We start from the raw sequence: 16,289 nt of genomic DNA on the forward strand, positions 1-16,289 counted from the left end.
GTGGAGACGTTGTTGTCAAGGCAACCAGGATGTAAAATGGAGTGGGTGATTGCCCTTATGGTTCTTTTGCCAACCTTTATTTTCTCCATCTTTGAGCCACCCTGCTATTAGCCCTTCACCCCTGTCCAAACAAGCGGGGCGGTGGCTGCTCACTGGGGAGGGCGTGGGCTTTTGGAAATGAGGGGACAACACCACGAGGCGTGCTTTCACATTAGCGCATTTGGCCCCGGTAGGCGTAGCAACGAGTCTAACTGCCGAGCTTATGCTAATAGTGGGTATTGATAAATGTGCTGTCTGTGTAGCCCGATTCCTGATAAGCTCTAGCTCCACACTGTTTCTTTTTGTCCTCCTCCTTGCTGGACAATTTCCATTTTCAACACGTCAACTTGGCCTTTTAAATAAAGAGTATCACCGTCAACGGGGGAAGAGGGAAAGGGGTGCTAGAATCTTGTTGTGTTGCATTGCAAAAGCCTCTTTTCCATTAAAGTTGCAAATATTGAGTTAAGCAGCCGGTGTTGTCTATTGACTGAGCTGGAGTGCTGCCGCAGCAGTTTATTAGAGTGATAGAGGGAACATGGGGCTGATGCAGAAAGGAGAGGAGGTGGGGAACTGAGATTTATTGTTGTTGGGAAATGAGAAAAGCTCTTAGTGTCAAACACTGAGAGGGCTCAGAGAGTCAAAGACTGATGAAAAGGTGACAGGAAAATTGGTTTGTCATCTCCTCAGATAGCTCCCATTTCCAAGTCTCCTAATGGGACTACTTTTAGACAAATGTGCACAAAATTAAAATGCGGTAATCTTTGCTGAGGTGAATGATACGGTGCTTTGTAAAGTAGCATGCCCCCTAAATTTGTTCAAAATCTGTCTTGTTTCGATCAAAAACTGCATTGTATCAGTCTCCCCTTCCCTGCTGAAAAGAAGCATGCCCACAGCATAATGCCACCAGCACCATGTCTCACTGTGGTAATGATTTGTTCTGTCAAACATTGTGTACCACAAGTAGGCAACAGCAACAGCCTGCAGAACTGCGGGGACTCGAGTCGTATAGCTCAGTAAAAATGACGCATGTGTCCCTTCTGAGACCTCCACAGAACAAATTTATAGAGTTTGATTTACACATTTGTGGAATCTCTGCTGATATGTTTTGTGTTCGGTAGGTTATGCTAAATTTAAAATAGGGGTATTAGAGTAAATTGTTGTGATTCAAAATCACTACCACACTTTTTGCGCTTTTATTTGCACTCGCATTACTGCGGTTGCAATATGGCAAAATGCGAAAATGTCCAAGGGGCGTGACGCTTTTTTGCGAGACACTTTGACATATAACTGTGTTCTTGTGGAAAACAAAAGCTGCGGGTGTTATTTCACATGATTTGCGGTATTTTTCTGCCGTAGCGACAAAGTGGGCCTGAGACTTGTCTCACTGCAACAGAGTCATGCATTAAGTATGACTCTGCCAGAGAGAGGTAGAGAGGAGGGTGAATGTGAGGGAATCAGACAGCCACTCCAAAGACAGAGGAGCGGACGGTCAGCAACAGCCGTCTGAGGCTGAACCACATGAATGAATGGAAGAAAATCAATTATGAATCTGGGCGAATTCAGGGCAAATAATGCTGACAGGAAGAGGATTTTTATGAATAATTCACTCTGCAAGGATCATGACCCCCTATTGGCATGAGCTTGTATTCCAAACATAATTTCTTTTTCTTTGACACTTGCTTCTACTTCTTTACTTTTTTCTTTAGTAATTATTGTGTGTATTATGGTTTAAATCACTCCATCCCTTCAATATCTTTCCACCCGTCTCCTTTTCATCTTATGTTTCTTCAGACAGACAAACCCTCGGGGTGCAACTGGGGGTGAAGGAGGGCATGTGTTCATTTATTTTTCTCCCCCTCTCCTTCTGTCCTGCATCCTCTCCTCCTTACACATCTTCACAGCTGGAGGTAGTTAATATTTAAAGGCAAGGCGTGACGAGACGCACAGGACCAGCGCGCGTGCTTGAACACACATGCACACACACGCTCGCCCTGTAATCCAGTCTCATTTGATCACAAGTACGCCGAGGAAGGCTTTCAAAACCTACATTTGCATAATCTGCAACAGGGAGACAAAATACACTGGGCTACATTCATCGGCGTCCAAGCTTCGCACGTGAGGACGTGTGCTGATATGAATCAAACAGTGCGTACGTGTGGGTGGTTGGCTCGGCGAGGATCAGATAATGTGCGAAACTCAAGACTTGATTAGACTCTTGAGGTTTGATCTTGTGTTTCTACTCAGACAAGAGAGCCTGTGAAGGACCCAGTGTGCTTGGCAATGCCCAACATGTCAATTTCACATTAATGAAGACATTTTGTTACGGAAAGACAGGAGCAAATGGGTGGCAGAGAAAGTGTGCTCTGCAGTTTTGCAAATCAAAATTGTGTGAACAATTTTAAGACTTGTGAAATTATTTTGATGATTCTCTCCAAAGAAGTAAATTCCTATTTTAAAACAATCCCACGAGACTCTTTGATATTCATATATTGATGTCATTTCTTCAATAAATGGTAACTGAAAATTGTAAATTAGCAAAATTACCATTGTTCCGTCAGTCTGGATTGTGTTAAAGGCAAGGCGTGATCTGTATAAAATGTGAAGGACACAAAAATTAGTAGTTAATCTTTGATAATGACAGCAGCAGCGATAGTGTAATGGAGAACGTCAGATACACTAGAATTTTATGTGAAAAATGCCTCAAAGCCTGACTTCATAAATTATTGAAGCATCTGGGAAATTGACTTGGTCCATTTAGTTTGTGTGATACATGAACCATTGGCAGCTAATCTTCTTTCACCCTGAGTTCCTTGTAAAGAAGAAGAAAACCCCCCACCAAAAACAGCCACACCCTCACATCTCAACACGTCTGCCCTCGCTTCACACTCTTCCAGTGGCTGAACAATTTTCTGATGGCACCGTTTGACATTCCAGCGGTGCTAATAGTTTTAAAAAGCACTTTAAAGCACTGTCAGGTCACCGGAGCCCCAGCTGCATGCAGCCATCCCACGCCTGACCTTTGACCCAGTCCAATGAAGCAGGTAACAGTGCTGAGATTGGATCATTGACGGCAGCGCAGCAGTTGCTCTGATAGAGAGAAGTCGGGGCAGCTGCTTCATTGTCGGTGTCTCGCCCCTGTGATAATGGAGCAACCTTCTGGCTTCATGCCGCGTATGCAGCTTGGACGTTATCGGCGTGTGTGTATGTGTGTCTCGGGTCGCATCAGTCTGGGCAATCAGCGTGTTTGGGTTGTCCTTGTTACATAGCAACGCTCTTTCACGTCGCAGTCATTTATTTCTTCCTCCCAGGCCATTATAGTGTTCTCCTTTACTGCTCCTTCTCAGCACTACAGGAAGACTGTCTCAGGCAATGTCTGCCCCCCTGACTGAAGCCCACTGAACCATGCTCTTTTATCTGTGTGACAGAGGTGTGTGCGCCTGCCTGCCCTCCTTCCTTTCAGACTGTGTTCATTCAATGCATGCTTCTTTGTTTGCGTCTGTCTACAAGTGTTTAGATCAGAGATTTGTTGAACATTTCAGTTCCAGTTTTGGTAAAGATCTAACCTGCTTATATCAGTTTTTCATCTGATTCTGCTTCACGGTGCTTAATATATCTACTACCACTGGTATCGATAATCTATTATCTATATGTAGAACAGAGGCAAAGTCACACGGTGTGTGTGACAGAGCTGTTACTGTAAAACTGTGTTTATCTAACCTAAAAGATGAAATGATCAAGGAGATGACATTTTAAACTTCCGCTCTATATGGAGAGTTTTATATTGATGATTAGCATGTTTAGCATCAATATAGCATCAATATAGGTTTAGGGTTAGCATCAATAACTATAAACAGCAGTCTCTGTGTGTATTTGCTTGAGAATGTGGGAAAAAAATAATATGTATTTTGAACCCTTTTTCTGAAATTAATATCATGCTGTCAACATCTCCAAATCCATCATGTTTCGTGACAGAGGTCGGAGGAAGAAAAGAGCAAATTTCCTGTAATTTGTCCAAACCTCCTGTTATCGTTTGAAGTCAGTTCCTAGATTGCACCTTCGAAAAATGAGCAAAACATCAATGTTCTGCTGTTTGTAACCTGAAAACGTTAGCTGTGAAACAATCAATACTGCTAAAGTACCTAATGGCAAAGCAGCTTTGACTCATATGTCAGTCTTTGCTTAGAAAAACAAATACATAACAGAAATAAAATCACAGAATCATATAATCACACATTTTCTCCACAATCTGAATTTAGCTGAGATTCTAAATGTCATTTTCAAAACTGTCATATATAGAGCAGCTTGGGTGCAAATCTCCACTAATATGTAATGTCATGTCTTTTAAATATGAGAGAGAGTTTCTACCAAACTGTTGGTTGGAGATTTGCTAGAGATGAAAGACGCCTGTGTCGGCTTGAAAACCTTTGAGAGATCTCTTTGGTTTTAGTCTGTTGTCTAAAAAAAAAGAAGCAAACAACAAAAAGAAAGATGAAAGCTTCTGGTTTGCATCAAAATTTCACTTTGTCATCTAAGTTTTACTCAAAATTCTTCGATAAGTTATAATTTTGCACTAATTTTAATATCGTCTTCTGAGTTTTTTGATAATATTTTCCCTGACTACAGACACCACTTGACTTCTCTGTGCAGCTTGAACAACAGTCTCCTCAGGGACGTGTGATTGGCAGGATGACAGCCGTTATGCTGCTAATCATTAATAGTCGTCTTACTTTGCTCCACTCAGCATTACCTCAGTCTCTTTAGAGAAGGCTAACAGGCAAGTTCGTACCTTAAATCAGATTAATCCTGAAGTTAAACCCAAACTAGCTCTGCTGCGTTTGTCTGCCTCTAAAGGAATTTCGGAGATGCTGATTTAAGACTAATTGGCTTCTTGTCTCTGAAGAACAACAGCTAAAGAGGCTTTAGTCTGATGGAGAGACTGGGAGAGAAGAAGAGGACAAAGGAAAAAGTGAATGATGCCCTCTAATTGTAGAATCTCGCATTGTGTGTGTATGTGGACTGGAAGGATGAAATAAGTTGCCTTCCTCTCCTCCTGTTCTCCTTCCGTAGCCTTACCTCTCTCTCTTTTCCTGTTCTCCTCGACAACCTCTCTATCCACTTTTTGTCAGTCCTAAAGTCCTCCTCCCACTTACCCCTCCGTCTCGTCTCTGCGTACAACTATTCTGAAAGGCAGGCGAGTGAGTGTAATGCCTCATTTAATCCTAAAGCTGTTAGTTTAAACTGCCTTATTAGGGGTTTAGCTCCTGTTTGTTCTTTAATTTAATCTGATTTGTCTCCCCTGTTATAGAAGAATCCCACATTTCTCATTCGGCTCTTTCTCCTTTACTTTCTCCCCTGAGTGACAAATAAAATATCAACAGTAATTACTGTGGCAGCCATTACCCACTCGATGAAAGAAAATGAAAGATAATCACCACTCTCCCACCTTCTTCCCACCCTCCGTGCTCTCTCATCATCTTCACCTCTTCTCTCTCACACCTTCTCTCTCTCAAGGTCACCCCTCTCTCAAATGCTGTGGCAGTGCCAAAAAAAGGGTGGTAATTTGAGCCAAAAATCCCCTCCACTCAGCCTGTGGAGCTGTCAAACAGTCCCTCTCTACCCTCCATGTGTCTATTATTGCCACTTTCTTTTGTCTCACATGCCCGCGTCTTAATCATGGTGTGCCATAACAGCTCGTTGTGTGTGATACTGAGCAGTGTAAACAATCAGCAGGCTTGCTCCATGTGGTGCCGCAGGAAAGGATAGCCGGCTTGTGGCTGCGGGCCCTGGTTCCAACCGTACAGATGGAGTATGGATAGAGTCCCAGGAGGAGAGGCTCGCCTCACTCCCTATGAGTGATAGCATCTTTATCACATCTTTCTCACAGCACTGCCACCCAGACGTGTCACTTTCCTTTCATGATTATGCGATGCGACTCTCATCACTCGACCTTTCGTCAACTGTTTATGCATCCGCCCTGTGGAATATCAGATTTTGGCGCTTCCTGCATTTTACTGCGTGCTGGGAGCCTCTTGTTGTGGTATTCTCTCCATCTGTCCCTCTGAATGACCTCTTCACATGGTTCACTGGTCCTGTAATTAGAAAAGGTATGGAGGCTTTTTTTTGTGTCCTAGAACATGGACAGGTTTGGGACACTCGTCGGTGACGGTTTTATTGGGAAATTCAGGAATTTTGAAGGGATGTTTTAGTAAAAGGCAGTGAAAACATTTTTATCAACTCTCTTGGTGTCTTCATACCAGACTTAATAATCAACCATTTAAAGTGATCTTCTGTATTTTACTCTGTATTTTAGTTTCATCAGGTGTCCTGATCTTGCACATTTTTCAGTAGTTGACGGACTCAGGCTAGGATCAGAATACAAAATAAATAATACAAAGAAAATTTTTGTTTAAAACAAAGTTTTCAGAAAATAATATGCAACAAAATTCAACTACATGTGAGATTTGATCATGTAGTGACTCTCTCCATCATTCATTAATGCGCTCATCATACAAAACAATGGAGAAAGATGACTTATTAAAGTATGATTTGCATGAAAGTACCAAATGGGTGACAAAAATGGCCACATGTAGGTTTAAATTGGCTTAGCAGTTGGCTAAAGGGTAATTAACTCTAAAACAATTATGTACACAGAAAACTGAAACTGAGGAGATTTGTTATTAAAAATGATCTTGGTGTATGAAACTGAAAACAAAGCATGCTTTCTGTCAGGGAATGCTTTAATGACCCTGCTTGTAAAACCTTTAAAGTATTTTTGACTGAAAAAATAGAAAATTTAGCTCGTCATCTTCATAAAGAGACCAAGCTTTTGCATGTACTCCAAATTGTTCAAGAACAGCAGCCGATTTAATTTGGGTATGCCTTTCCAGCTGTTTTTGGTGATTTTGGTAGCGCCAGATAAGGTGCTGAAAAACAATTCTGCAAATGGAAGAGGGCAAAATTCCTCCACTAGCATTTATTACAAATTCTTCATGATAGATGGTGCTTATAAGGGTCACACAACCAGTTATTGAGTTTAGTGTGCAACATTTTCACATAGGGTCAAGTTGGTTTGGATTTTTTCACCTTAATAAGTGAAATAACTATTTAAAACTCTTTTTATTTTCTATATTAACATTTGTTTGACCTGAAACATTAAAGTGAGACAAAAAAAAAAAAGCCAAGAATTTTTTGACTTTTGACAAACATAAAGTGGTGAAATATTTTTCTTTCAGCACTGAATGTAAACTCTAGGAACACAGGAGGCAAAACAAACCTGACAAGATAAACATGCTTTCATGCTTACCATGGATGAGAAAAGTAATGATGAAACAGAATTTGAGTAAATACAAGAATCTGCCTAAAAAAATTAACCTAAAATGATCCAGAACTGAAAAGTGTGGCAACAAAGCGACTAAAGTTCTCCATTTCTGAGGGCGACGTTGATCAGCTTCCGCATAAATAACCACCCACTGCAAACATTTGAAGGGTCAAATTGTTCAGATGAACTGATTGCTTTGTCTGTTTTATATAAATTTGAATGCAGGTGAAACCTTAACTTCTTATAGAATTTTACCAGAACCTTGCTTTAAAGACAACGTTGTATTAAAACTATCCCTTAATAACTCTGCGCCTCAGTCTGACCACATGCTGCAGGGTCATTTTCTCTCATTCTAACACATGGCCCCCTCTCTGCCCTGCCCTCTTTTATTTTCTCCTTCTTCTTCTCCCTCCCCCACCTCCACCCTTCTTATCAGTTTCAGCCTGTAGACAGTTTCCTGCAGGAGGGCGCGGCACTGATTTAGAGCCCAAACAGGAGAGACAGACCAGCAGGACCAGAGACATATGAAGCGAAGCCAAGACCTCTAGCACGTGAAGCACATCCTGACACCTGCTCACCTTCAGCGTGCGCGTGGTTGCCTCTGTGAGCATTGCACTGTGAGCAGGTGGGACATTGATGGCACTGTGAGCGATGCCTCACATGCAGCGACAGCAGGTTTGCAGTAGGGGGCAGAGCTCCTCCCACCTCCTCCCCCTTGTCCTAGCCCTCCTTTCCCTCGCAGCCCTGCCCAGCCGGGCAGCCGTCGAAATGTCCTCCAACTGTGAGTACTGATTAATATCATAACATCCAGAACAATAGTCGAATGCTGGAATGAGATTAGCTTGTTGTGTTAATTGCATTGTTGATTCATCAACGCACACCAATAATGATCTTTAATCATGACTAATTAGAGTAGATGAACTATGTGAACATGTTTCCTCCTCAGTAGCTTCAGTATTTAGAGGAAAAAAGCTCTGAATACTACTTTCAGGGGTATCTCTGCTTAGCTCTCATCTGGACCAGTGGCGTGTGTAATTACTCTGTAATTGATCCCTTCATACTGCATTGATTAGTCCCTCTATTGATCTGGTTTCCTTGGTGAAACCTGTTTGAAGGGAATTAAATCAACAACTTAGTCACACGACTAAATTCCAGCAAGCATTTTTCATCCCCCCCTCATCCTATTTCTTCCACCGCCTCGATGCAATATGTGGGCATTAAAATTACAGCTGAGCTCCGGGCCCGGAGGGAAATTGATCTTCATCTCCTCTGCCACCATTGCTGCTCCTACTGCTGGTCAACCCACCAAATATTGTTTCCTCTGCTGCTCTTGTTTTTTTCCCACTCTTTATCAGTACACGTCCCAATCCTTCACCACCTACACACACTTTGAAATGGTGAGAACACAAACAAAGCGAGTGCGAGTCCTCGTCCGAGCCAAGCCCACACGCACCCTTCAGAAAAGATGATGAAACGTAGAGATTTTTGTCATCTAATTCCCAAAGGAACAAGGTGACGCAGAGGTGAGGAGGCCAAAGACGATGAAGGGATGATGATGAGGAGGAAAAAAGGGGGATGGAGGTGGGTCAAACATAGGAATGGGAAAGGTCAAGGTTTCTCCTGCCTTTCAATTAGGGAGCCTCTAACATATTGATTAGTTACTGAGGCAACGATCTATCTATCTATCTATCTATCTATCTATCTATCTATCTATCTATCTATCTATCTATCTGTCTATCTGTCTATCTGTATTAAACTAAAATATTTCCTCTCATTTCTTTCCCTCTGCCCAACTCTGTGGACAAACAAACTGCACAGGGGACAGTAAGTGCTTTTAATTCTTGTTGTTTGTTCTATATTAATGAATGTACTGCTAAAGTTCATTGTAAACACTTTCATTATGCCAGAGAGGCTATTTTCCATCCTGCTGACAGCGGTGCACTTAATTGAATCTGGCATCAGAGCGTGCATTATCTGTGTTGTGCTCGTGTGCCAATCCGCGTGAGGCTAGCTTCGGAAAAAAACACGAGCCTGTTTGAGTTTGTGGGGGTTGTGTTTTAGTCTCATTGGCTCTCAATAGGTAGTTTCCCCTCTAGGAGCAAGCAGGAGAAAGTTTGAGGAGCTGGCAGCGGGGCTGTCAGATCAAAGGCTTGAAGAAATAGAGGAGTTAAAGCACAAAGCAGCAACTTCACTCCTCTTTCTCTTCTGCCAATAGTGGAGCAGTGCCTACAGACTTCACTTCAATTTGATCAGCTAAGAAAATGGGATTATTTTCTCTGAGTGGGAATTCTTTCATTAAATTCTCACACTCTTCCCATCTGTCTCTTTCTGAATTTAGCCTGTTTGTTTTATTTGTTTATCTGCTCTGCCATTTGTTTTCCTTTTGGACTTTCTATCCTCTCCCAGCTCTCTGACTTCAGTGTCTTCATTTGTCCCTCCGTTCTCCTTTCCCTGTTACATCCGTTTACCTACTGCTCACTGGAATCACCTTTCTTTAAAACCTGTGTCTTTTCCTTTAAGTCAAGCTGAAAATGACCACAACTAAAAAGCACTTTTATTTTGCTGAATTTTTTTTATTTTTTATTAATTTTTATTTATATATTTTCAAAGCTTTCATAATGGCATCATAGTTTTCTTAGTTGCTCTGGGTGCATTTCTCACATCAATATTAACATTTGCACAACACTTAGTGCATTTCCTGAACTAATTAGTGCAAATTACAAAAGTGAGTGGCTTCCTCAAAATCAATAGTTTTCCAGTTCCTCAAGAAGCAAATATTTGTGTCAAAAAAGTGTCCATGTCATGTAAATAAAAAGTTTGTGAACAAGATTGTTTAAAGGCTTTGTCATGCTTTCATCCTGAAATTTCACTCTGTATTATAATGCAGAATAGTCAGATTTTGTTTACACTACCTGAGATGGATTGTATCCACTGACACTGAATACATTTGTTTCACATTTTTACTGCAATTCTAATTTGCTGTAAAATTAAAGTAGCTGCAGATGCAATTTCTGCTGTAAATTCCAAATTAATTTACTGCAAAATTGATATTTAAATCGACATTTAAATTTACAATTAAAATCTTTCAGCGCTTTAATATAAACTGTCAGACATTAGACCAACTTTTTTGAGTTTAACAGCTTAGTAAAATAACATACAGTTTCTACAATGAGGCCTATGTTTGAACAATCACTATATATGTATAGTCAAATCAGAAGAAGGTACATCTTGTTAAAGCTAAGTAACAGTTTAGACTTTCTGGATTAATGTGGATCCCTTCAAATTGTAAAATATCTTTTGGAACACCTTGTAATCTGTTTCATGCTTCTTATCCACAGAATTAACTATTTCTGCAGATCCTGTGTGCATTTTCACAGGTGCAGATTCCTGAATCAGACTAAAGAGGACAAACTTACCTAATATAGAAAAAAGCCTTTAGCTCAGTGATCAATTTCTCAGCTTTTATTTAGCAAACACAGATTTTACCTCTGTCTTAGTCAGAGTCTCTAATGAACACATTTTTTTTCATTATCCTTGTTCCCTCTCCCCACAGGCTCTTCACTTTCTTAGTCTCACAGGGAAAACAATGTGCCATATATCCTCTTTTCCATTAACTCTCCTCCCTACATTACGCATCAATTTCCTCTCATTGAAAACACATTTTCTCTCCTTACTCTCTTGCTCCTGCTCTTTTTTCTTGGCCCATATTTCATCTCTTTGTGTTTCAGAGCTTTGTCAAATGATATTGACTCAATATACTAATTGGCGTCTGTTAAGCAGAGAGTGGCTAGTATTTGGTCAGTCTGTGATGTGTGTGACAACTCTTTGAAACAGACAGTGGTGTGGTCTACAGTATATGTACACATCAGAACTCAAGTTGTGGCAGCATGCATCGTTCTCCAGTGCCTTTTTTTCTGTTCGTGTACTGAACGAGACGGCCCGTTTGAACTAACTCTTGTCCATGCAGACAAAAGGCCTCCTCAGATCACCACACACCCGGAGTCTGTCACAGTTTTTAGCACCGAGGACCTCGTCATGAAGTGTGAAGCCTCTGGTGTCCCAATGCCCAGGTTTGTCAGCACAACCAGATCCATGCCAACACATAAACACAGTGGGTCTATGGTGCTTTGCAGGAGAATTCATACTTCTTGAACCTTTCGATGTTTTATTTCATAATAAAATCAACAGCCTCTATTTTATTGTGACAGACTATTACAAAGAAGTTTGTAATTAAAAAGCAGCAAGAAAAAAAAAAGTTTTCTAAATTTTAGTAAATATCTTAATAGTGAGTAAATATCTAAACAAATGTGGCTTGCCTTTTTATTCAGCCACTCTTTAGGTAATTACAGTTTCAACCATGCCATTGTAGCTTTTGTCTTTAAAGTCCCTGTTGTGCAGGAAGTTGAATCTCCAGCCCAGTCTCAAATCTTTTGCTGCTCTCCGCAGTTTCTTTTTCTTCCAGGATAATCCTGTATTTAGCTTCCTCTGTCTACTAAGAATCTTTGACCAGCTTCTCAGTCTCTGCTGCCACCACCGTGTCTCACAGAGGGCATACGGTGTTCAGAGTTTGTTTTCCATCACACGTAGCATTTTACATGTCGACCAAAATCCTGGATCACTAGAGATGAGGGAAAAAAAGCTTTTAGGGATTGAGACAATTATTAAAGAGCATACTAAACTTACTTACATCAATATTACAGTCAGCAAGGGGGTGAACAGGAAGAAGCTGTAGAGCAAGTATCTGCTGAACAATATAATATATGTTTTTGTCAGGACAGAAGATCATAGATTTTGATCATAGATTGATGGAAGCAGTTTTTACAGGTGGACCCTTTACAAATTAGGTGATTTCTTTTATTAAACAAAATTTTATTTAAGGGTGTTAGAGTAAAGGCTGAAAACCATCTGACTGAAAACCATCTTTTTTATTTCCAAAGCAAATTATGTGTTGCTTCTTGTGGGCCAATAAAAATACATTGAATCATGGGATTTAATGTGACAAAACATAAAAAAATGTTTAAGGGGTATTAGTTATTTGGATAGACACTGTAAGTCTGATGGCATAATATCTGCAGAGCAGCTCCGCTGATCTTTTTAGGAAGCCGAGAACAGTGACCTTCCCTCTCCTTGTTCGGCTGACATCTACATATTAGTATTACACGAAAGCACAGCTTCTCCCGATCAGAGTTCTTGTTTCAGCAGAGGATAAATGTCATTAAGCCCTCGGGCGATCTCCTCTCTCGGAGTGTCTTAGCTGCTCTGAAGTGGAAAACTGCTCCCATTGCCAAGGAAAAGGAGATGAATATTGCAATTACACACAGCGCAGGCCTCTGAGCTCCACTGGGGCATCCCGTGTACATTTCACAGAAACCCATTTGTGGCCTCATTTTCACTGACATCTTCTGTGAATAAATGACTGCTTTCTGAGACTTGAAAATGACTGTGTGACTTTGATGTTTAAATGATCATCATTTTACTGTCTCTTTCTCCTTCTGCTTCAGTTTCAGTTGGACTAAGAATGGAAAGCCATTTGACCCAAGTGCTGACACAGAGCTTAATGTTACGAAAAGCTTTGGTTTGTTCGCCTTCTCCACACTCAGTAAAACTATGGACACCCTGAAACCGTACCAAGGCAAATATGTCTGCTACGCCACCAACGAGCTCGGGACGGCTGTGTCGAAGGAAGCCATCCTCAAAACTGATGGTAAGTGTTGGTTTGCGATCCAAAATCAGACAAAGTCCAGTCGTTATAGAGCTCTAAAACTTTTCTTTATATCAGTTCTTTGCACATTACACTACCATTTTCACACTGACAAACATTCCAAACAAGAGGGAGCCACCCCTCTGATTCAAACCACCTGGCTTTTAAAGCATGGCCAGGACTAATTAAGGGGCGGAGACAACAATTACATTTCCAGGTAAACAAAAGAACAAACATTTGTGCTAAACAATATTCCTAAACAAATATTCACAGAATTACAACTAACAATTTAACACAAACAAAAATAAGCTGGGACCAAACAAAAAATAAAAACATCTCTCCTCGTTCTCAAACAATGGACCTTCCCAGTAAGGTAAATTGGAAACACCAGGTCCTAGGCATCACTGCTCATGGGCGCGCCTCCATGGCAGCACATGACCTCAAAGGAAAGAGAGGATGATCAAAACAAAATATTAAATAAAGCAACAATACAGGAAGCACAAAAAAACAACAACACCTGTTGAGGGGGATAAATCCCTCACAGTAAGAAATTCCTTTTAAAGTCACTCAATTCATAGGAAATATGTTCTTAGCATTAGAAATTCAGAATTTAGCTTCACCATTGTAGATTTATGAAGTTGATTTTCAAAGCTCAGAATACAATCAGAGGATTATCTTCCTTTTGCACAGAGGTCAGTCTGTAGGAAGAGTTCAGGCTGTTTCACTCTGAGCATACACAACAGGAAATGGCATTCTTACCACCAGAACCAGACTTTAAGAAATCTCCACTTGACTGATGTTTTTAAATGAAAACAAAACATTGTAAATCAAGAGTGTCCAAGGTGTGACCCTGGGACCATTTGCAGACCCTGAAATGGTCCTGTGCATCCCCCAACTGTAGTTCAAGAATAATACAATCTCTCCTCACCACAGTAAATATTAAAATATGAAACACAAAAGTAAAATGAGGCAAAACCATTTATTGAACTAGGCCAACCATATCAAACATTCACAAAGAAAGAAAGATCCTTATCCTGTTCTTAAAGCTGAGCATAGACAAAAATGTTCTCTAGATCAGCAGTCTACCTCCACTAATCTATAGTAAAAGAGTACTATAGAGGCAAACATATGATACACCTGTGTTTTTAAATCTACATTGATTTATGTCTCTCATTTCATTGTGTTATATGTTTAGTGTATTGTTGGGTTGGACAAGGTATAATTGTCAGTTCTCAGAATGTATTTGACATCTGATAACAATCAGCCTCACTGGGAAGGTCTGCTCTGACTGATTGTTGAATTCAGAAAGAGAGTCCAGATCATGGAGGTATGGCCCAGGTTTGATTTGACATCAAGTTGCTGAGAAGGTCAATGAGGTTTGGTTTTCTAGGCCACATTTGTTTTATGGATCTGGGAGACAATAGTGTATGTCAATTGGATTTGGTGGGGAGTTGCTGATGGGAGTATGAGGTGTCCGGATGCATCTAAAGGGCATTCCAGTTCTTCTCCAGCAAATGATGTGTCTCCATTCTGCGAGCTGGACTTTGCCTAGTGTTTCTGATCCTGGTTGCAATTTTTCTGTCGTGAGAGGAGTAGGGCTGGTTTGGGAACCTTACTATCTCCTCTTTCCTTTTAGGAAGTGATGAGGTTTTGCTGCTGTTGTCTACAGTTCATAACCTGGTGTTTTCAGTGAACTGGCTGAGATGACAGTCAACTCCTCTAAATCTGAGGCAGTGGTTCACAGTCAGAAAAAGGTGGACAGCTTCCTTTGTGTCAGAGGACAGTCTTTGCGTTAAGTGGATGAGTTCCCGTATCTTGATGTCTTGAGTGTTGGTAGGTTGGATAGTCAAACAACAGAGTGGTGTCTGATTTTTCCTTCTAGTCTCTTTACTGCTGTGGCTAAGGATGTATGGAAGTATCGGATAATTAATTTTGAAATAGCTGTGTTTTCATTGTGTGGCCCTTTGGTTGCTTTAACTTTACCTATTTGTCTTTCTATAAAACAAAAATAGCTCACTCCTGAGTTAGATTATAATTACATTCAGGGATGCAATTATCAACACACACAGATGCAGACAAGCCCTGAGCCAACAAGGACCTCTGAACATCCATCCACCTGCCTGACTGGCTCTCTCCTGGGCGACCTCCTTCCTTCACAGTTTCCCTGACAACGGTTTCCTGAGAAACACTCTTGAGTTGATGTCATGTGATGCGCTCTTCAGTGGCTCCTGTGGGGTTACGAACACTGAGCAGAAAGGAGAGAGAGATGGAGATCACACACGCATGACTCACATATCTCACTGTTATGTGTCTTAAAGGCAAAAAAGAAAAAACGACCTGCGGTCTTCTCTGAGGATTCTGTTATGGAAATTCAGAAATAAGACTCCCTCATCGGTATTTGTCTAAGATGACATGTGATGAGGATTGCCTCTGGAAATCTTCTCTTTGGGTCACTGTTTGCTTACTACCTGTTTCCACACAAACTCACCTCTGTGTATTTATTCCTTGTTTACCTCGGTGCAGTTGCCCCTACCCAGCAGAAGCAGAAGGAGAAGGCGGTTACTGCGAAGTCTGATGAGGGGAGCAGCATCGTGCTGAAATGTAACCCCCCTCAGAGCTCCATGGAGCCCATCATTCACTGGATGGATCAGAGTGAGTTCGTTTTCTCCAATTTTATTACACATGCCTGACTAAAAGGGACTCTTACTGTGCATGCTCATCTTTTGCAGTCCATTTGTATCATATCTGTGAAAAAGGCATAATGCATTTCAAAAAGCATTTCTAAAAGATGTCGGAGTGTATTGCAAAGTTGGAAGGATAAGTTCTCAACACTACTTTATCATTTATCTCGCAATTTTTTTACGCTCCCTTTTACAAAAACAAGCCTTTTAAGCGTTCCAGGTTATTAGATTACCTCACACTGTCTGAGATATACTGTGTCTGTAACCACTTTCAATCGTTTTATTTTTTTTCTCCTTTTCTTCAGAGATGCACCATATCCAGCTGAGTAAGCGGGTTGTGGTTGGAAAGGACGGCAACCTTTACTTTGCTCATTTGACAATGGATGACAGCCGGGACGACTACACCTGCAACGTCCAGTATATGGTGACACGCACCATTCTGGCCCAGGAGCCCATCACTCTGAAGGTTAACCCCTGTGAGTATCGAGGTTGACTCCAGCAGAGGTGGATGCAAGCTAAGCTGAAGCTGCGAGGCAGAAACATGTCTTGA

General features: G+C 41.0%; 1 protein-coding gene across 4 annotated transcripts in view; it reads left to right on the top strand.

The window, feature by feature from the left end:
• l1cama (L1 cell adhesion molecule, paralog a) overlaps positions 1–16,289 on the top strand; it is a 50,722-nt gene that overhangs the window by 19,630 nt on the left and 14,803 nt on the right. For 2 of the 4 annotated variants that reach the window (XM_028017860.1, XM_028017891.1), the window contains exons 2-7: positions 7,800–8,138; positions 9,176–9,181; positions 11,325–11,427; positions 12,859–13,061; positions 15,582–15,710; positions 16,045–16,215. In XM_028017860.1, coding sequence (XP_027873661.1) covers positions 8,009–8,138; positions 9,176–9,181; positions 11,325–11,427; positions 12,859–13,061; positions 15,582–15,710; positions 16,045–16,215 — 742 coding nt within the window. In that variant the 5' untranslated portion in view covers positions 7,800–8,008. Of the gene's footprint in view, positions 1–7,793; positions 8,139–9,175; positions 9,182–11,324; positions 11,428–12,858; positions 13,062–15,581; positions 15,711–16,044; positions 16,216–16,289 lie in introns of all 4 variants that reach the window. The other 2 variants (XM_028017869.1, XM_028017880.1) reach the window with 2 other exon arrangements.

Source organism: Xiphophorus couchianus, chromosome 1 (assembly GCF_001444195.1).
Source record: "Xiphophorus couchianus chromosome 1, X_couchianus-1.0, whole genome shotgun sequence".
Taxonomy (NCBI): Eukaryota; Metazoa; Chordata; class Actinopteri; order Cyprinodontiformes; family Poeciliidae; genus Xiphophorus; species Xiphophorus couchianus.